The sequence below is a fragment of the Calypte anna genome, chromosome 25 (assembly GCF_003957555.1).
Source record: "Calypte anna isolate BGI_N300 chromosome 25, bCalAnn1_v1.p, whole genome shotgun sequence".
NCBI classification, from domain to species: Eukaryota; Metazoa; Chordata; class Aves; order Apodiformes; family Trochilidae; genus Calypte; species Calypte anna.
The window spans coordinates 1,946,894-1,968,474 of NC_044270.1; the positions used below are offsets into that span (position 1 = coordinate 1,946,894).

General features: G+C 50.6%; 1 protein-coding gene across 1 annotated transcript; it reads right to left on the minus strand.

Moving 5' to 3' along the window:
• Positions 1 to 530: 530 nt before the first annotated feature.
• On the minus strand, positions 531 to 20,267 carry OTUD7B (OTU deubiquitinase 7B). Its single transcript, XM_008504588.2, is given in 13 exon segments — positions 531 to 3,271; positions 3,273 to 3,455; positions 4,119 to 4,203; positions 5,113 to 5,227; positions 5,529 to 5,678; positions 6,089 to 6,216; positions 6,693 to 6,799; positions 8,054 to 8,181; positions 9,107 to 9,208; positions 12,002 to 12,220; positions 12,815 to 12,985; positions 14,932 to 15,073; positions 20,156 to 20,267. Coding segments are annotated over 12 exon segments (2,595 nt in total). The 5' UTR covers positions 15,005 to 15,073; positions 20,156 to 20,267; the 3' UTR covers positions 531 to 2,137.
• Positions 20,268 to 21,581: the final 1,314 nt, after the last annotated feature.

The window sequence follows — 21,581 nt, forward strand, 5'->3', positions numbered from 1 at the left end:
AGCAGCATCCTGAGGGGTTTAACCAAAACCAAGAGAAATTCCCCCAAACCCCCCAAGGGAAGCATCATCTCTGGGGGGGGGCAGAGCATCCCCTGCTTTGGCTACAGGAAAAAAAAAATAAAAATCATTGCTAATAATTCTAAAAAGCATTTTTTGTAATTAAAAAAAATAAATTTAATCATTGAACTTCATTGTTTGGGGGGAATCCAGAGATGGCCCCAGAGGCAGCGATTCCCCCCCTGCAGAATTTCCCCCCCTGAATTAAATTGCTTTTTTTTTGAGGGGAAAAATTGCTCTTTGGCATTTCTCCCACAAGTTGTCCTGAAAACGCCCAAATTTCTGGGATTTTGGTCAAATGGGTAGAATCAGAAGTGGTTTTTGTGAGAATAAAGCTTTAGGTGAGGCTTCAACCTCTTGTCCCTTTTTGCTGGGGTGAGCACAGGAAGGGACTGCAGAGCTGGATGCCCAGAATGAACTAAAACCCACCAAAAATGAATCATAAAATTAATAATAACCATGAGGGAACGTGGTAAAGCTTCAAATCATCAGAATTCCTTTTATTTTTCACGTGGTAAAACCGCCGAACCTTGCTCTGTCACAGGATCAGGGGTGGTTTGGGAGCTGGAGTTACAGAGAAAAAAACAACAAAAAAAAGAAAAACCCTCCCAAAATTTTAAAGTATTTGTGCAAATATTGCAGTGCTAAAGTTAAACCCACCCGGGGGAGGGGAATTAACCCCACCCGGGGGGAATTAAATCAATTTTGGGGGGAAATTAAATCAATTTTGGGGGGAAATTAAACCCCCCCGTGGGAGCTGAACCCACCCAGGGGGAATTAAATCCACTTTGGGGAAAATTAAACCCACCCAAGAGAGGGATTGAAGCAGTTTGAGGGGAAATTAAAGCCACCCAAGGGGGAATTAATTAATTAAACCCAGGGGGGAATTAATTAAACCCACCCAGAGTGGGATTGGGATGGGGAGAAAGGGAAGGTGGTGGTGTCAGTAACAGGTTGGTTGCTTTTTTTTTTTTTTTTTCATTTTACCCTTTCACTCTGAAGCCCTATTATCAAAAATAGTCTTTTTTTTATTTTTTTTTTTTAATTTTTTTAATTTTTAATTAATTTATTTACTATTCCTCAGCCTAAAGGTCAGTTACTGGTGGCTCAGCAAAATGGAGCCGAGTTAATTCAATTCAGCAGAACAGAGGTAGTACGGCAGTAGCTTTGCTCAAGTAGAAAAAAAAAAAAAAACAAACCAAAAAAAACCCAAAAAGAAGTTATTTTGGGGCTTTTGGGGGTGTCCACGGGGTCCTCTCCTTCCCCACACCCATTTATTGCTGGGTGGAGCCTCCAACCTTGGGGCTTCTCTCCACTCCAAGTCGGGGCGAGCGGACGGCGAACCCGGGGGGGGTTTGTTGGTTTGGTTGTGTTGTTTTCTTTTTTTTTTTTTTTTGCACAGGACTGCAGGGAACAAAATGCAAAAAACCTCAAACTCACTCAAGCGCTGTGACAACCCCCCCCAGACCCCCCTTGTGGGAAAAAACCAAAAATGTAAGAATATTTTAAAAAGAAAAGTCGAGCGAGCGCTGAGCCCGCTGCGGGTGCTGGGAAGAGCCCCACGGTGTCAGGCTGGAAGCCACCCTCCAAAAAAATAAAATCTCCTCAATGTTGTCCAATTCCAACGAGGTTTCGCTCAGTACCAGCCAAAAAAAAAATTATATATATATAAAAAATAAAAACAGTGTTAAAAAAGAAAACCAACAGATCATCTCTCCTTTCAGAGGTTTGCGACTGAAATGGCGGCTCCGTCCCGGGCACTTGGAGCCCAGGGAAGGAGCTGGGGAGGTGCTGCTCCCCCTCTGCTTTCTCCCAAAGTTTTGGGTGGTTCTGAAGAACTCTTCCTGCTCCTTTCCACCCTCAGCTCAACCCATCTTCCTCCTCTCTCCACCGAGGGCTCTGGTTTGCTTTGCTTCACCCATGTTTCAGCTCGTCCAGCTGCGCTCCCTCCTCCCACAGATGGGGAGAGAGGGGTTAAAAAACAAAACAAAACAAAACCAAACAAACACCCCAAAATTAATCTATATTATTGCATTCCCCATTTCTCATGGGTCCCAAGAGCAGTGGTGGGGTCAGGTGCTCAGAACCTGTGCACCAGAGCCTCCCGCTCCTTGCGTTTCAGCTCCTCCCTGTAACAGCAGGAGCAAAAATTCCCAGTTTCAGGATGTCCATAAAAACTGCAGTTGGGTTGCTTGCATTTGGTCTGCTGGATGTTATAAAGAACCCGTTGGGTTTTGTTTCTCTCCCCTGTCCCTTTCTGTGAAGCTTCCTGCTCCAGGTACTCCCTGTAACCGTTGCTGGCCGGGGCTGGGGGGAGGAGGAGGCAGCTGGGACCCTCACCATCCGATGGAAAAACAGGATGGACTTCCATGTCCGTGGGAGAAAACCTCCCCGGGGGATGGGGAGGATTGGGCTGGTAGAGATTTGCCCTCCCTTGGGGACAGTGCCGGGGTAAAGTGGCATAAGGAGGGAGGATGGAGCCCCCGGCCACCTGGCGCCGGCCCTCGGGGTAGCAGGGGGGATGTGGCCCTTCCAAGCTGCTCACCAGGGAAGGTCTTGGAAAAGTGAAAACCCCGGAATAACCGGTGGGAAAAGCAGCTATTTTAGCCCCCATGGCCAACTCCGGGGTGTGGATGGTGTAGGTGGGGGGAGGCTGAGGGTAAGGGGGGTTCAGGAGCTCTTCCTCGCTCTTATTCCCTTCCGCCTCGGGTTTCTTGGCGGGGCAGGAACTCCCCAAGGCCTTTTTCTCTGCTTCTTTTTGTTTCTGCTCGGCCAGGAAGCGTTCCTCAGCATCCAGGAGGTACCTCTGGATCATCTCCTCCTGGTACTGGTGCCTGGTGCTGGTTTTCAGGTGGCCAGCAAAGATAAACTTCCTTTCCCCCTGCATGGCCGCTCGCAGGATGCCGAGGCTCAGCCTGACGTCGCTGCTGTATTTGGAGGCATCCGATGGTTTCTCCAGAGCTGGTTTCCCCGGGCAGGTTTTCTCCACAGGAGCTGACAAATCTCCTGGAGAAGCTTCCTCTTTGCTGCCTTTCCTTGCTTTCAAAGATCCTTTTTTCTTCTTCTCCAAGGTGTCTCCCTGCCCGTTGCTCAGCCCTCCTCCCGCTTTCGGAGCTTTGCCGTGCATCAACCCCCCCACGTTCTTTTTGAGTTTGCTGCCCAAAGTCTTCCCGAAACTCCCCAGTTTATTTGCCACCGAGTCTGCTCTTTTTTTTCTCTTTTTCCTTCTCTTTTTCACGCTCTCTTTTTGGCCTCTCTTTCTCCTTGCCAGCCCTGCTGCCCCCATTGCTGGCTGAGCTGCTGCAGACGGATTCTTTGTCCGATTCTCCCGACTCCACCACGGAACGAGCGTCGTCACCCGCCGAGGCTGTTGGAGATTCTGGCTGGGCCAAAGGCGCCTGGAGAAAGGGAAATAAAACCATCAAAACTCCAACAAGTCCCTCAGAGAAAAAGCTTGGAGGCTGGAGGTGAAATGGAGCAGCCACCAGCTTGAAGAACCAACCAACCAACCAACGCTCTCTTGGGTGCCTCCTGCACATCCGTGAAGGTTTCGGCCTCACCGAGTGTTTGGGGGAAAGGCTGGAAGGGGAAGGTTGGGCTGGTGGGGAGGAGGGAGGCAAGAATTCCCTCTCTGGTTTCCTAAAAATGTGGTGGGCATGGCTGGCAGGAGGGTGGGCAGCTCCTTCAGGACCTCAGAGCCAAAATGTCACCACCTGAGCTACAGAAACAACACCTCAAGGGCTGTGGAGAGAGCAAACCAGCTCGTGGGGCAGTTTGGGGAGTTTTCTCCTTAAAAGGAGAGAGGGTAAAAAAAAAAAAAAAAAGAAAAACCTTTCAGCTTGCAGGGTCAAAAAAAAAAACCCAGTAGTTGGGATCCCTGGGGATGAGCTTTGTGTTTGCACCAGGAGGGAAAAACGAAACGTACAGAGAAACCCAAGCGGTTCATCAGCTCAGCCCCAGCTCCTGGTGGCACAAAGAAACCTCCTGCGCCTGCTGGAAGGCAGGAGGGAGGTTTAAATAATTAATAAAGAGTGAAGAAAAATCCCTCTGGGTCTCCTCACCTGCATGTCACAAGGCAACGTGATCCATTTGACATTCATGTAGCTGTGCAGCAAGTGCAGCTTGGCTTCCAGAGACAGCGTCACGCTGCAATGGCAAAACAAGGGGGAGAAAAGTTGCATTTTAATTTGTCTGAAGGTTCCACTTCCTTTTAATCATCGAAATTCTCTCATATTTACACCTGTTTGCCTCTTGGCTTGATATGAAAATTGGGCCCTTTTGAGGCAACAGCACCGAGCTGGTGGTGCTGCAAAAAACCCACGTTTTTCTTGTTGCCTTTTTCGAGCTGGTGGTTAAAACCCAACCTGAATTAAGAAGAAGATTGCTGAGTGTCCAAATCAGGCTTCTCATGAGTTCAAAACTAATCTGGCAAATTCTCTTCCTCGTAGGTCAGGCAAATAGCAACAAAAAAAAAAAAAACAAAACAAAAAAACCCCAAACCCCAAACAGCAGGCAGGGATCAAACCGGTGTGAGTTTCAGAATGATTCTCCTCACCCCAAAAAAAAGCTTCAGAGAAGATGTTTGCTTAGAAAATTTCCACTTGTCAAGAAAAAAACCCCAATTCATCCTTTTTTCTATTGAAAGCAGAGGGCTGGGGGCTTTTCTGGGGACTCCAGGCCTCTCCAGATGAGATGCTGCAGCCTCACTTTATCCTGTAGGAACGAAGCTCCTGCGATGCCACCGCCCAAATGTCCCAAAATCAGAGCTATTAAGAAGAAAAACTCTTCCCCTCCTCACTGGAGGGGTTCCTACCCCAAGTCCAACTTTCATCCAGCCACAAGAGTTGAGATTGGGAACCCTCTCCCCCCTGACAGGGTGCTCAAGCACTGGTGGCACCACCAGCCCTGGAGGGGCTCCCAAACCACGCGGTTTGGTGGGCACGGTGGGGTTGGACTTGATGATCTTGAAGGTCCTTGCCAACATTTAGGATTTTATTCTCCCAATTCCATTCCCGAGCTGTAGGGACAGAGGGATGTGGCCTCTAAATGACCAACCTGGCCAGCTTGATGTTGTCACTGTCATCCTTCCCCCACTGCCATTCCTTCCCGGGGTCCACGGCGAAGTGCACGGGGAGGAGTTTGTGCTCCGAGTCCGTCAGGGGGATCACAGCTGCCAGAGGGACAGAGAAAACACCTTTAGTGTCCCCAAAAGCAGGAGCCTTTCACCATGGTGGCCATGCTGGCAGTGTCCTCCAAGCCCAACAGAAGCTCTGGTGGCATCACAGCAAATCTCAATTGTTTGGGATCATGGAATTGTTTTTTGGGCTGGGAGGGAACCCCCAGAGCCAGCAAGCTCCAGCCATGAGCAGAGCCATCTCCTGGGTGCTCAGAGCCTCATCCAAGCTGACTCTGAGCATCTCCAGGTGTTGTTTGTAACCAAAAAATTGCTAGAAAGAGGGTTTCTCACCTACCTTGCTCTTTTGTGGGTTCTTTCTGCTCCATGGATACCAGGGCAGAAAAATGGGCTTGGTCATAAGCCAAGACCAAGGGAGAACGATGGCATTTGTTGGCTGGGACTTCCAGGGGAAGGTAGATGCCTCCAAAGGGAATGGGAGCAAAGGCTGGAAAGGAAGAGGGAAAATGAGTTCCCATCATCATTTCAAGAGTTAAAAGAGGTTTTGGGATCCAAACTGCTCCAGAATGAGCTTCATTCAAAGCTTCACCTGCAATTATCTGTCAGCTTCAGGGACACTAAGAAAAAACAAAGCAAACCACAACCCAAAATAGATCTGCCTGACACCAGGCTGCAAAAGGAACCTGGGTTTTCTAGAAAAACAACAACAAACCCACCCTTGCTTCACTCCTCCACACCACCTGACTCATGAACTCTGCAAACTGCTCCTCTGAGAGGAAACAAAACTCGTGGAAAACACGATGCGTGGGGAATGGAGTTCCCCATGTGGGGGAGGGCACAAACAGGTTGAAAAAAGCCAAAACCAAACCAAACCAAACCAAACCATCCTGCTCTTACCTTCACCCCCTGAGTCCCTCAGCATTGTGTCTGCCACCACCACGATGGGCCTCTTCAAGACATGGGCAAGGACAAAGACATGGAACTCCTCCAGGCTCTCATACACTGGCTCTTCAGAGCTTTCAACACTTGAAGGAATGAGGAAAAAAAAATAAATCATTGTCACCCCCCGAGGGTTTCACTGAAGGTTTTTAAGAAGAGGACGAGGCCCTGAGAGGCAGAGCTGGAGAGCTGCAGGATGCTACGAGTTTGATCTCAGCTCTGATTTGAGGTTTTCTGATGGAGGTCCCTTAAAAAAATATCCTGGTTTGAAGTATTTTTTGGTTTCCAGGCACTTTGGGGAGATTCTTATCTCAAGAGCCTCTAAAGTGGGGTTTGTGGGGGACAGGAACCTCCAGCTTCTCTTTCCCCCTCTTATTTTGGAGCCATCCACCCCACCAAAAAACCAAACTTCCCATGATGTTTTAAGGACCTTTTGTTGTTCTTTCAGCCTTCCAACCCTCCGTGCTGGATCTGACCCCTCAACCTGCTCACAGGAAGGGTGGAAGATCCTCCAAATGGTTGGGATCTCAACATTTGATTTCTTGCCCTCCCCACTCCGTACCCTCCGCAGCCGTTGGTGCCGTAGTGGATGCGGGGCTCGCTGGAAGCCAGCTTGATCAGCTCGTTCCACTCCTTCTGCCACTCCTCTTCTGTGTAAACGAGGCCAGACTGCAAAAAAAAAAACCCAAAACCCATAAAAAAGCCACAAAACCTCAAAAAAAATCTCCTAAATCATTCTTCCTAAATAATTCTCCCCACCTCGCCGGGGTCGGACGCGCAGCCGCGGCTTTGCTTGACTGATAAGAAAATAATCCCTGGTTCTCAGCAAGTTCTCGAAGCAGACTGGGAGATATCTCCCCAAAATCCCCATTTTTTTTTTTTTTTTTTTTTTTTTTTTTGAGGGTGGAATTCAACATTTCAACCCCTACAATGAGAGGAAACCTTTACTCTCAACACTGCATCCTTCCAGGATTACAGCTGATTCTTGCTCAGTGAGGGAGGGTTGGCTCAGCCCAAAGACACAATTAATCCTCCAAAAATGACCAAACAACCCCCAGCACCCCAAAAACCCCAATTCTGGGGTTGTGTTACTACTTCAGCACAGGCAAACCTGCATTCTCCTCACTTTTCCTTTTTATTATGATGACAAAACCTCCTTTCTGCCACCTCCCCGCCCTTCCTCCAGCTCCAGCACAGGAGCTGACACCCCAACACCCCAACTCCTCCAAGAAAACCTCCAGGCCACACCCAGGAACACCCAAAAATCTGTTGTCAACACAAATGATTTCTTCTTCCCTGAGCTTCAGCAACCCAACACCAGGAGGAGGTTGGGAAATCCCACACAACATCCTCCCCCCGGGCTGTTGCTTTTGGAATTTCCTTGGGAAGGAGGAGCTCGGGATCCACCAGATCCCAACACCCAGAGGGATTCTGAAAGCTTTTTAAGACCTGGCAGTGCCTGCAGCTCTGCTCCCCGCTGCTTCTGGAGGAGGTGGTGTAAATAGATCCATAAAACCAAGCTTTGCCCTTCAAGTTTTTACCACCTGGTCAGCTTGGTTCTTTTTTTTCCCCTTGCCAAAGTCACCTCTTCTCCCAGGGGACACCACAGCAGCTTCTTCAGGTGGCAAATTCCTGAATTTCCTTTTTTTTGGGGAAGGAGTTGGCTCCAGGAGGCTCATCTGAGCACTGCAGAGGTCACCACCAGGCTGGAAAAGCTCAGCACAAGCTCTCATGTCTGAAGGGGACATTTGCCTCCCCCCCAAACTGCAACCCAAGAATAAACTGAACCCATCCTTTAAACTTTGGCCCAGCCAAGCTCAAAACCCCTAAAAAATCCACGTGGGGTTTTTATTTAGGATTTTTTTTTTTTTTTTTTTTAATTCTCCCCCAGCAAGAGGAGAGGTTTTTGGGGCTGGTTCCTACCTCCTTGTTCTGCTGGGTCTGCTGCCAACGCCACCTCCTCTTCAGGGCTTCCCTCTCCACCCCTTTATCCATCAAAGTGTAGAGGGATTTCCGGAGCATGAGATCCCTGTCATGGAAACCCCACATCCCTGCAGGGGAGGAGGGAAGGAGGAGGATTACCAGAGGTTGGCACCCAACCTGCCACAAGCCAAGATAAATCAGAACTGGGTTGGGGTGGTTTTTTTTAAAAAAAAAGTGGAGAAATGCAAAATTTTTCAATTTAAATAATAAAACAAACTGAGTTTTATGTGATTTATTGTCTGGATGTGATTTGTTGATGTGATTTATTGACTGGATGTGATTTGTTGATGTGATTTATTGTCTGGATGTGATTTGTTGATGTGATTTATTGACTGGATGTGATTTGTTGATGTGATTTATTGAACTGAGGTGATTTGTTGATGTGATTTATTGAGTTGAATTTATTCATTCCTGGGAACATCTTTTCCACCTGCAGAAACTTTTCAGGCAGTGGAATTGGTTTTCAATGTCTCTAAAGATTCAGCAAAAAAAGTTTGGCTGCAAAAAAGAGAAGAAAACCACTCAATTTGTTGGCCTAAATGTTTCTTTACCTGATAACCAAGCCTGGGTTAAAGCAGACTGTGCTTTGGCTGGGTCTGAAATGCAAGTGAGGAGGGAAACTTCTGCCCCTGCTGATGGAAACCTCCAAAAAATTTGTTAGGGTGAGGATGATGGAGTCAAAGTTGAAACTTCAAGGTGGCAGAGGAGGGAAGGGATGGCTCTGTGACATCCCTGCAGAAATCCAGGGAAATGTGACAGATGGGGGAGGAGGAGGAAGAGGCATTTGGGAAGCTGGAACCCTCTTTCCTTCAACCTCTCCAGCAGAGCCTGAGGGTCGTGACTTGGGATGAGCATCCCCACCCAACTCTTCTGCCCCCCAAGGTTCTCTCCTCCTCCCCTAAAGAAACAGCCCTGGGCTCTTTTCCTGGAAGGTGGCAAATTCCACAGGGTTGGAAGTAAAAGGGGGTTTTGTGGTTTCTGCTGAGCACTCACCCAAGGAGGCAGCGTGGAGGAGGCAGTTCCCATCTCCAGTGGTGGCCAGTGGGAGCAGGCGTTGGCAACTGGGATCCACGTTAGCCCACCAGTTCAGACGACCTGGGGGAAGAGTGGAGAGAGTGAAAAGGGAGCTTGGGACCTGGGGGGGATGAGCTGACCCCCTCCCAAAAACCTTAACAAGGTTGGAAACTTGCTGAAGTTGCAGTGGGGGCACTGGAAGGGAGGAGCAGCTCCAGGTGATGAAGGTAAGAAGGGGATAAAGTGACCAAAAAGGGGAGATGGGAGCTGCAAAAAACAAGAAAAAAGGGAGAGGGGAGATGGCAAAATTCATGGGGGGCAAAACCTCCTGGTTCAGGCACAAGACTCAGGAGCTCTGCTGATGGCAGCAGCTTTAGTGATGAAAACCCCAACGGCCAGAGCTCCAGGTGAGTTAAAAATAGCAAATTTTGGGTAATATCTAAAGCACTTGGAGGGATTCAAGGCAGGAAGGTCTAAAAATAGAAGGTAGGGAAAAGAAAGAAATGATGTGCAGGCAAGCACAGCAGGAGCTGAGGTTGAACATTCACCAGGAGATGGGCTGAGTCAAAACTTAGAACTCCTAATCCTCAAAACCAGGAGCCACCACTTTTTCCAGTAGCTTTTCCACTATTTCTGGGGAGGGACTGGGAGATGCCCCTCAGGCTTACAAAAACCAAACAAAAAAACCCCCCAAAAAGCAAAACAACTTTGCATTTGAGTTTTAGGAGGAAAACTTTCCCACTTCCCCCACTCCCCTCAGCGTGGTCTCTTCCCAAGGTGCCCAACCAGGGGATTTCTTGAGATTGTTTGTCCAGCCTCAGCAGGAGAGGAGCTCAACTTGGGGTTTAAACACCCAGAAACAGAGACAAAAGATCAAAAAGCAGAGCTCAGGTGGGAGATTTCCCTTCCTAGAGCCAGGGGAAGGAACCTGAAGTGTTTTGTAGGTGGGATGGTGACTCCTGAGCAGTGAAACGGCGTCACCTGGCACCAACCCCCCCTGTGAGTGCCTCCAAGTTGATTTTTGTTGTTGGGTTTTTTTCCACCTATTTCCCATCCCTCCAGGATGGTTTTGCTGCTCTTTTCAGCTCGAGAGGTTGTGCAACCTCCAGGCCAAGCTGGAGGAGGCCACACCTCAAGGAGGAATTTCTCTTTTGGGTGGAGTCAGCGCCACCCAACTCCTCGGTTACGCAAGAGAAGTCACCTCCAAACCATTCCCCAAGTCCTCTTCTCAAATGTTTTGCTGTCATCAAGGCGTTGGAAAGGTCAAGAGGCCTCCCAAAAGTATTCCAATCCACGTGTTTCTCCACAGGAGGTTATTAGGAGGCAGCCCTGAGAGCTCCAAGAGAAGGAGTGGATTCCAGAGCACGAGGAATTTTCTCGCCACCACCTCGAGCACCAAGAGCTCTTCTGAAGACCTTGAAATCCACCAGCACCAAGATGTTCCCTCAACATTTTGACCCTTCCAAGCTCTGGTTTTGCTGCAGAGTATCTTGTTTGTCCCCAGCAGGCAACAAGGTTTGGTAAAATCCCCTCTTTTCCTCTAGGAGGAACCACCTAAAGAGGTCACGGCAGGAGGAAGGAGCAGGATGGTGCCTCTCCCAGCTTGGAGACCAGGACTGACTCCCAGAAGATCCAAATGGTTCCCCTGAGGCCACCAGGGAAGGCAGGGCTGTGATGACAAGGCCACCCTTGCTGTATGACACAGGGGAAGGTTCTGGGGGTGACCTGGCCTCTTGCTCTCCAGGCTGGATCCAACACCCCCCACATGATGGATCCAACACCCCCCACCACCTCGGTGCCTCCTGCTCCTCAGGTTGTTGATGTGGCGGATCCAGCACCCACCATGACCTTGGGGTTGGTTGGAATCAAGACACCTCATGGAGTGGCTGAAAAACCACTCAAACCATTTAGTGGGCTCAAAACATTAAAAGTCTGGGACAAAAAAACCAACCAACGGGGAAGCTGCAGCAAGACACAAACTTTCAGCTCCACCAAGACCTTCTCAAGAAGCTCTCAAAGCTCCCCAGGATGATGTCACCACAATTTAATTTCCTTCTGCCAGGAAGAAGCCCCAGGAATGCAATGGAAAAGCAGAACCACCTGGTTGTGCCCCAACTCTGGAACCCAACACTGGAGCTCAGAGGTTTATTTGCATGGGAAGCGCCGAGGCCGTAAGGAGATCGGGTGGATCAGGTGTTGGTCTCCAAACCAGGAGAATATTTATCACAGGAAAGCTCCTGGGACACCATTTGACTTTAAGAACATCTGTGAGCTCAGCAGGAAGGGTCTTTTAGGCACGTGGAGCTAAGCTAAAGCTCCTGAGATCTTGCTTGGTGTCCTCCTGCCTGTCCACCCCACTCCAAGAAGCTTGGAAGAAGCTTAAACCTCATCCAGGGACATTTCCCACCAGCCCAGGTTGCTCCAAGGTCCATCCAACCTGAGGCCTTCAACACTTGCTGGGATAATCACTTTAAAGATTCCAGAATCATGGAAGTAGGAAAAGAGCTTCCACCTCAAGTCCAACCATCAACCCAACCCCACCACACCAATCAAACCACGTCCCTCAGGTTGGTTCTTTCAACCTTTCCAGGGATGGTGACTCCACCACTGCCCTGGGCAACCTGGTCCAACACTTGACCACTCTTTCAGTGAAGAAATTCTTCCCAGTTTCCAACCTAAACCTCCTCTGGACCAACTTGAGGCCATTTTCTCCTTGTTCCTTGTGAGAAGACACCAAGAACATTCGTTGAGTTCTCCTCAGCTGATGACCACACCCAAAGTGGAGCACAGGGCTCTTCCCCAACACTTTGCCCCACACCACAAGGGATAAAATACTTGGCCTCACCCCAAAAATCCCACCCAAACCCTACTCACCAGCCTGCTCCAGGGCCACCAGCATGGACTGCTCGATGAGGTCTCTCTCGATGAAGCTGCGGAAATCCTCGGTGTAGATGGTGAGGTCTGGGAGCTGGAAGGTGCAGATGGGCATCTCCAGGAGGTGCTCACTGCTGCTCCCATTGCTGGAGACGTGGGAACGGGCCAGGGAGACAATGGTGGAGCTGGCATGGGAGATGCCTCGAGACAGACGTTTCTCTGGGGAGAAAAAGGAGGTGGACAAAGCCCTGAGTGGTGCACAAGCAGAGCCCTTCTGGTTGGATGAGACCTTTAAGGTCATCACCTCCAAGCCCAGAGTTAATCCATGGCCCTCAGCCATGGGAGCCACTTGTGGAAGTGCCACAAGTCTCCTGGCCCAGACTGTCCCATCTTCCCCCAGCTGACTGTGGCATGCCCAAAGCCATGGTGACTTGCCAGAGGAGCTCAAAGCAAGGCACTGACCCGCTTTGTCTGGACCTCAGGGTGCTGTGGGATGGGACTCAAGAGGGACAGATGGGCACAGAAGCCTCCCATCCCTCCCCAGTATTTCAAAGGTGTCTACATTCTGTCTTTCCAGGGCTTCCAAAGCCCTCCAGGGGTGGGAGTTCCACCACCTCCCTGGTGGGCAGCCTGGGCCAGGCTTTAATGACCCGTTGAGCGATGAAGTTCCTCCCCATCTCCAATCTAAACCACTCCTGGTGCAACTTGAGGCTGTTTCTTCTTGTTTCTTGGACAAGAGATCAACCTCAGGGAGCTGCAGAAGCACCAGAAAGAAAAGATGTGGTGGCTCCAGCTCAGTTTTGGGGCACTGACCTTGGACAATCTCATCCTGTCTCTGGAGCGGCGGCCGCCCGGGCCGAGCTGCCTCTTTTTCCAGGGCTTTGTTGCCACGTCCTTCGTTGAAGGAATGGGGGAGGTTTCCAGCATGGACTTGCCTGAGCTGCTCAAAATCACTCAGGGCTGCACTCAGGTCCCAGTTCTTGCCTGGAAGGGGAGGTAGAAATGGTGAGAAAGAAATCCTGGGGGAAAGAAATCCCCCAAATGGGTTCTGAAAACATCCAAGCCGAGAGCTGAAGGTGGAGAAGTTGGGTTTCTCTCCAGGATTTGGATTTCTGGAAGAGGCAGAACCATGAACCTGAGCCTGGAAATGTGGATTCTGCTGCCCCGTGTGTGCAGAGAACCATCCAGACCTCAGAGGGATCCCCAGATACCTGCAAACCCTACACAAGGTCCCAATCAGTCCCCTTTTCATCCACTCACAACATTTCATGGGTGGGAAGGGACCTTACAAGGTCACCAAGTCCAACCTCCTGCCACCAGCAGGGACATCTTCAACTTTGGAGCAACCTGGGCTGGTGGGAGATGTCCCTGCCCACCAAGGGGGTTGGAGCTGGAGGAGCTTTGAGGTTTTTTCCCCAAAAAACCATCCAAGATTTTCTGAACCACAACAGGTTGCTCAGAGCCCCCTCCAGCCTGACTAGGAAAGGTTCTCCAGGCACCTCCCACCTCTCTGGGAAAAGTGTCCCAAGTTCAGCACAAGGAATTCCCTTCTTGGCCACACTCCAAGACAGAATTTTGCCAGGAAATTCATTTTTTTTTTTGGCTGCCAAATGAAGAGGAGCAGGGTCACCACAATAACCAAAGCCAGGAGCCCCCAGGTCCCTCTCCCCCCACCCCATGGGGGGATAACCCCTGAATTTGGGACCTGATCCTTCAGAATTTGGCTTCTTCAACCTCCAGTCAGGGTTTAAGAGGTGGCCACCTGATTCTTTTTTGAGCTGACACCCCAAAAAAAAAAATTAAAAAAAAGAAAGGGGAGCAGTGGTGGCTCCCACAAAGCTCATCATTGGCTTGATTAATTATTCAGCAAATAATTTGGAATTTGGGGGAGCTGAGGAAGCAGTTTCCTCTCCTTTTAGCCCTACCCAGCAAGCTGCAAGGACAAGAACAGAGATCAATGAGCTGAAATCTTCCAAACCTGCAATAAATGGAGAAAAAATTAAACTGGGGGTAAACTCAGATTATTTTCTTTGATAACCACAACAACCACTGCAGGAAGAAAACCAACTTGAAACAGAGGACCCAAAAACCACCAATTGCTTTTATTGCCCATCAGCTGTGGCACAAAGAAGTCATTATGTCTCATTCCCAGAAGGAATCACACTTGGGAAGGAGCCCAAGTCCTTCAGACTCCTTGGAGAGCTGTAATTGGCAGCATTTAATGACCAGCTCCCAGTGGGAACTGATTTGAAGCTTTACCTTCCCAGCTGGCTGCTTTTTGGGAAGGGCTTTGTTTGGGGTTTTTTTTGCAATCAGTCTGGAGGAGTGACCCCCAAAAAATGTCATTTGTCCCAAGAAATCAACCAGAGAGCCCTGGAGTTTGGAGGAATCTCTGCTTGAATCTCCTCCAGATTTCCTCTCAGAGTTTCAGAGCAGAAATCCAGCAGCCACCCAGCCCTGAGCCTCCCCAGCACCAGGGGAGGTCGAGGCACCTGCAAACCTGGTGAGTTCTGGTGCTGGGATTCAACCCCTTTCCCAGAGCAGAATGAGAAGGACCAGGAAGGGGATGGTTTTCCCTGGATAATTCCCCCTCTGGTGCTGCCAGCCTTCACCTAGAGCTGTTCCTTCAAGCATTCTGGAAAGCAGCATTGCTCTAAAAGCCACCCAAAAAAAAACACCCCAACCCAAACCATTCCTGGAGTTCTGCTGTGAGGCTGAAGGAAAAAGGGTGGTGAGGAACCACTTGGTGCCTTCTCCTTCCCAGCACTGGGAATTCCATCCCCCAACCCAAGCACAAGAAGAAACCAAGGCAGAAATTCCCCAACCACCAACCCTGGGAACTCAGCCAGCACCTCCCCAACCCCCCCCCTCTTCTTCTAACTCTGGGTTTTGTTGTTTTTTTCCCATTTTTCTCCCTAATTTGGATTTACCTTCCAGCAGGTCCCTGGCCAGCCCTGGCTCTGCCCCCGTTGAGCGAACAAAGTCGGAGAGGACGATGTCCATGCCGAGGTCCTGGGCTCATGGATCCCTCCTGGAAGTTCTGGATGGGGGGTTCAGAACTTCCCCATCAAGCTGGGAACAAGAGGACGGGCTCAGCACAGCTCAGAAACTCTAAAACCATTAATTCAGCCAATTAATTAGGAGCAGGCAAAAGATCTGCTGGCAGACGTTAAAAAAAAACCATAAAAAGGGGGAAAGAAACCTCTTCACCCCAAAATTAAGTTTGTTTTGGGGCTGGGTGAGGAATTAATTGGGAAATCACCCATTTTGCCATTTTCTCAACGTGTTGGGATGGCCAAAGGTTGGGAAAATGAGGGGGGAAAAGCAAATTAAATTCTAAATGTGGAGGTGGTGGAGCTGGGGTCTGGCAGCCCCAAGGAAAGGTAAAAAAACCCCAAAACCAAACCAAACCCACCAAAAAGCAACAATAAAACCACCCAGAAAAACACCCACAACAAAATAGCCCCAAATTCCACTTTTCTGCAGAATAAAGAAATGCCCCAGCACTGGAGTTCCTTCCCTGAAGGGAGCAAAAAAGAAAAACCCTGGAAGGTTTGTTTGGGTTTGTTTATTTAAGAAAAATGTGATGTTTTAGGAGGATTTTGGGGTCAGGAAGGGGTGTGCTCCCCAAACCCTGAATTTCTGCATTCCAGAGAGCAGCACCTAAAAACCTTCAACAGCTTTGAATTTATTTATTTTTATTTTCACACAATTATCATGAAAAATTCAAGAGGAGAAATGCCCAAGAAAAAAAGGTTTCACCTGAGAATTTGGGATGTGAAGAAATAAAAAAAAAGGGGGGGAAAAACTCAGGCAGGAAAAGAGAAAATTCCAGGAATTGGAAAAGGAACAAAACTGGTGAAAAATTGTTTCTTTTTGGGGCAAAATCCTCCTGGTAGCCTGGATTTATTTTTAAAGATGGGGAAGAACTCTCTGAGAGCACCCAACTTGCAAAGAGCTGAAGATTCCTGCTTTTAATCTGGAATTTCCTGGGTTTGGTGGGTAAATCCCACTCTTCTTCCCATCCACAGCACTCAGGACTCTGGGCAGGCAGGAAAAAAAATTAAAAAAAAAAAAAAGAGAGAAAAATAAAAACTGAGGGAATTTCTTTCTGGTGGGTTTGGTATGCAGGGAAAAAAATAAAAAAAAAGAGATTATTTTGTGTATGTGGGGAGTTTTAGGGAGAAAGAGCAGCAGCTCAGCCCACCCCCACTGCCTGCTGGGGTTTGCAAACTCCTGAGTGGTGAAAAATGTCAAAAAAAACCCAAAAAGCTGAAAAATTCAAGTGCTGAAGGCACAGGGGGAGGTTTGAGTGCTGGGTTGTGCCCCTCTCCCTCTCTTTGGGGTTATTTCTCCTCATTTTTCCACCTTTTTCTTGCTTGCAGGGAGGGAGCTTGGAATTTGCTGAAAATCAGGTATTTAGGAGTATAAAAAAACCCCAAACCAGCAATTTCCATGTTCTGATGATTTGCAGGTGAAGGAAATCAAATGGGGAAAGAAACCAAGACAGCAAAACCAAACCTGATTTCCTGCTCCCTCCTCACCACCCCAAACTTGGCAGTGACCAAAACTGCAGGAATGTCCCCCAAAAATCAACCCCCTGGAGGTACCAATTTTCCTCCCACCTTCCCAAGCTGATCCTCTCAGCAGGCAGAGCAGCCAGATCCCCAATGCATGGAAAAAACTGGATTTAAAGGAAAAAAAAACCCAAATTTTTGGCAACCTCTTGTGATAAGGTTCCATCACCTCCTTCCCATGATTTTTTGGGGCAAGAATGAGGCTTTTTTGGCTGCTTTTTGGCACTCAGAGCACCCTGCAGCCCAAATTACACCCTGAGTAAACCCTTTGTAAAGTTGTTTTGTTTTTTTTGGGGCAACCCTGAAGGCAACAAACCCCCAAAAATTGATTTAAATCCTTCCTGGGAGGAGCTGTCACCCTGCTGAGGCTTCAAAATATCAAGGAAAAAGCAGAATTGTTCCCCAAAAATGATCCAAACCAACCAAAAAACCCCCAAAATCCCCTTTATTTACAAACTGCCCCCAGAGCTGCTTTGGATTCTAGAGGGTTTCCCTCCTTGTTTGAATTTAGGGGGTTTTTTTCCCCAAAAAATGTGCATAAAGGACCCAAGATAAAAGCTGGGGGCAGACGAGTGCTTTCTGCACAAGGAGAAATAAATAAAAATAAAGCAGGGTTTCTGTTTGATAGCAGGGAGTGAGACAATCACCCACTGTGCTCTGCAGAGATGTTTGTGGGACAGCAGCAGCCTTGGGGGGGGGAAGGGGGGTGGTGTTTTCCCCAGCAGATTTTGGGGGAAAATACTGGAAAAAATAGAATCTGGCCAGAAAAAAATAAAATAAAAAAAAAAGGAGAAGACTCCAATGGAATGAACAAAAACCTCCTCAGGCCCAGAGCTGGGGTTTCCAAGCTGGAAAAGCTTTGACTGGGTTGGGTTTCCCCAGGATGGGCTCAAAAGAGAGTTGAAAAGTTGATTAATCAAATTAACTCTCCACCTGGAGCTGGAAAAGCCAAAAGGATTCAAAACCCAACAGGTCAAAGCAAGAGGAGCCCCATTTCCCTCTGCCACCACCTCCCAGGGCAGCTCTTCCCCTCCTGAAACCTTTCCAAGCTTTGATTTTCCTTCCCAGTTGATTTTCCACCCCACAAAGAGCCCCAAAACTCAACCCTTGCCCCCAGAGAAGCTTCAGGGAGCAACTCCAAGCTGCCAACAGCCCCACTTGGAGCCCTGCTCCTTACTACAGGGGAAAAAAAAATTATTAAAAAAAAAAGAAATATTCAGGAATTTACACAGCTCAGCTCCAAAAAAAAAAGGGAAATTTTCTTGGCTTTCTCCTTCCCAGTTCCCAGCCCTGACCTGATACTGGTTACCTAAACACAGCCCTGGGATTAGCAACCTGCCCTAATACCTCCTGGCTCCAAAACTCCAACCCAGCAGCTGGGAAAAAAAAAAAACTCCAAGGTCTCCAAGTCCTTCAGGCTCCAGGAAGGGTGGGAAAAGTGGGATATTAGTAAAGAAAAGCTGGAGGGGAACAGATTGGGTGGGAAGGGACCTGTGAAGGCCAAAGCCCTCCCCAAAAATCAGCTCCAAGGGTGCAGGAGGGGAGGGGAAGTTCCTGAAGCTGAGGATTTCCCCCTCTCAGCTGCTCTGAAACACAGATTTTCCACCTGCTTCCCCCAAAGGTTGGGGTGGAGATCACAGCAGCAGAGGATGGAACCTCCAAGATGGTGAAAACCCAAAAAATAAATAAAAATAAATCCCCAGCACCAGGGCCTGGGCTCCATCCAGGCTCTCCCCACCCTTTCCCATTGGTGATTCCTCAATTCCCCTTTTTTGGAGGGGGAACAAAGCCCAAACCTCAACTTTCTGGTTCAAAAAAACCAAACCAAAATATTCTGAAGGCAAAAAGACCCCAAAACCAACCCAGAAAGGGGCAGGGATGAGGTGAGGAACCATCACTGCCTCTTGCCCTGGTTTAGCCAATGCTAAAAATAAATTCCCTTTTTTTTTTTAATTTTTTTTTTGCCAGGAAGTGCAGTTTGAGACAATTTCACCTGCTCCAACCAGGTTGTTGCTATTTCCAGCACAACTCGAGAGCTCAGCACCCACTGCCCTCCCAAGGGGGGAGCAGGGACTCACCAGAAAGGGGGCAGAAAACCAAGAGCAATCCCAGCACTCGGAAGCTCTGGGAGGCTCCAATCTTCCTCCTCCCCCCTCAGCAGGCTTTGCACACTCCCAACTCTTCACCCCTCAAACCCAAGGAGTTCAAAGCCCCATTTTCCCCACCAAACCCCCCCAGCCCCTCTCTGCCTGCACATTCTCCCCGAAGCTCACAGCCAACCCTTCATTTTCCTTCAACACCTTCTCCTTTTTCTCCTCTTCCTTTCCCACCTCCTCCAACAGCACTTTCTGACCCCCTGAAACTCCTGATCAGACCCACGAGCCTTTTTTTTTTTTTTTAAACTAAAACCCTCTGAAAAAAAAGAAAACCGGGTTTCAATTCCAGCCTCCCATCCCCTTCTCCTCCCACCCCACACTTTCCAGAGGCAGCAGGAGGCTTCCAGGGGCAGGGGGGCTCCACCTGAAGGGACCCAAACTGGAGATTCCACCGAGGGGTTGGGTCAGGAAGATGAAATCTGAGCCGGGAGGTGGAGATTCCAGCTGCTCAGCTTGGGGGATTTCTGCTCCTCATCCCCTCCCCAGGAAGCAGGGGAACCAAACAACCCCACGGGGAGAGCAGCGAGGCAGCCAGCTGGATCCCAGCACCTCCTGGATCCCCACAACCTCCTGTGGATCCCATCTCCCCCTGGATCTCACAACCTCCTGGATCCCCATAACCTCCTGGATCTTCATAGCCTCCTGATCCCATCATCTCATGGATCCCAGCACCCTCTGGATCCCATCACCTGGATCCTCACCACCTCCTGGATCCCATCTCACCCTGGATCTCACAACCCCCTGGATCCTTACAACCTCCTGGATCCCAGCACCTGGATCTTCATAACCTCCTGATCCCATCATCTCCTGGATCTCATAACCTCGCAGATCCCAGTACCCTCTGGATCCTTACAACCTCCTGGATCCTCACAACCTTCTGGATCCCAGCAACCTCTGGATCCCATCTCCCCATGGATCCTCAGAACCTCCAGGATCTCTCCAGCCCACGGATCCTCCCCACCCCTCTCTCCATTCCCTCCTTTGCCCCAGCGCCTCCCTCGCTGCCCGAGCTCTTTCCCCCCCTTCAGGGAGGGATCCTCGGAGCAGTCGGAGCCCGTGAGTCACCGCCGGGCTCCCCACCCACGACCAGCTCACACGGAGCCCCACGGCCAGCGCGGCAAAGCTGTCACGAGCCGCCTGACAAACTCCCTTTTTTCTCCCCAAATTCCACTCCCGGGACACGGGGGGGGATGGGGTAAAACTCGGGCTCACCCGCCCCCCCCCACACCGCCTCCCAGGGCCTGAGGCGGCTGCGAGGCACCGGGAACCCAGGAGGGACCCGAGCGGAGCCCGCGGCCGCCCCCTCAGGCAGCGCCCGTGACCCCCGCGGCCGCCGCCGCCTCCGCCTCAGGCCCGGCCCCACGGAAAACTTTTCTGAGGTAAATCCCGAGCGCTCCCCGGGAGGACCGAGCGGCCGTTACCTGCGCGGGGCTCCATGGTGCTCCGGAGCGGAGCGGACACGGCCGGGGCCGCGCTCCCGGCGGGGCGGGGGTTGGGATGGGCCCGATCCGTCCGGAACGCCCCGCACCCCGCACCGCCCCGTTCCCGCCCGGAACGCTTTGGAGGGCGCACGCGGCCTCACGACCCCTCCCCCACCACCGCCCCCAGGTTAGAAACAGCCAATGGCAGAGAGGAGAAGGAATAATCCCCGCCCCCTCGGGGTGGAGCCGACCAATGGCAGAGCGGAGGCGGATAAGCCACGCCCACTCCCCGACGGCGGCTGCGCGCGGTCAGGGCGGGAACAGCGCCACCTAGCGGCGGGACGGGGCCTGAACCCCCAGAGTGGGGACTGAGCCCCTCCCAGGGGGCCCGAACCCCCACAATGGGGGCTGGACCCCCCAGTATGGGGTCTGTGGGGGTCTGGACCCCGACAATGGGGGCTGGACCCCCCAGTATGGGGTCTGTGGGGGGATGGACCCCCAAATATGGGGCCTGAACCCCGACAATGGGGGCTGGACCCCCCAGTATGGGGTCTGTGGGGGGCTGGACCCCAAATGTGGGGCCTGAACCCCTCAACCTGGGTTCTGTGTGGGGTTAGACCCCCAAATATGGGGCCTGAACCCCCAGGGTGGGGGCTGAGCCCCTCCCAGGGGGCCTGAACCCCGAAAATGGGGTCTGTGTGGGGTGGGACCCCTCGGTATGGGGTCTGTGTGGGTCTGGACCCCCAGATATGTGGTCTGAACCCCCAGAGTGGGGCCTGAACCCCTAATAGGGGGTCTGTGTGGGGCGAGACCCCCAAATGTGGTCCTGAACCCCCCAGTCTGGGGTCTGTGTGGGGTTAGACCCCCCAGACGTGGGCCTGAACCCCCCAATGTGGGGTCTGCGTGGGGTCAGGACCCCCCGTGTGGGGTCTGTGTGGGCTGGACCCCAAATATGGGGCCTGGGAGGCCCAAAGCTCTCAGGGGGGAGGTTTGGGGGCAGTGGGGGGGTTTGGGGGCAATGGTGGCGGTTTTGGGGCTGTTTGGGGGCAGTGGGGGGGGTTTTGGGGCTGTCTGGGGGGGTTGGGGGCGGTTTTGGGGCTGTTTGGGGGGGTTTGGGGTGGTTTGGGGCGGGCTCGGGGCCGCAGCTGACTCCTCCACCTCTCAATCGCCGCTTTTGTTTCCCGGCCCCGTGTTTATCCCGGGAACAAAAGGAGCGTTTGTGGGGCCAGAAAAAGCCCCAAAAAGCAGGAACGTTCCGTGCCGGGGGTGTTTGGGGTTTTCATTATTATTATTATTTCCCTTTATTTATTATTATTATTATTTCCCTCTTTTTCCTCACTGCCTCAGAAACCAAAACGTTGCCACCCCCTCTCCCAGCTCCGGATTTGAGAGGGATTTTTTTCCTCCTCCTCCTCCCTCAGAGGAT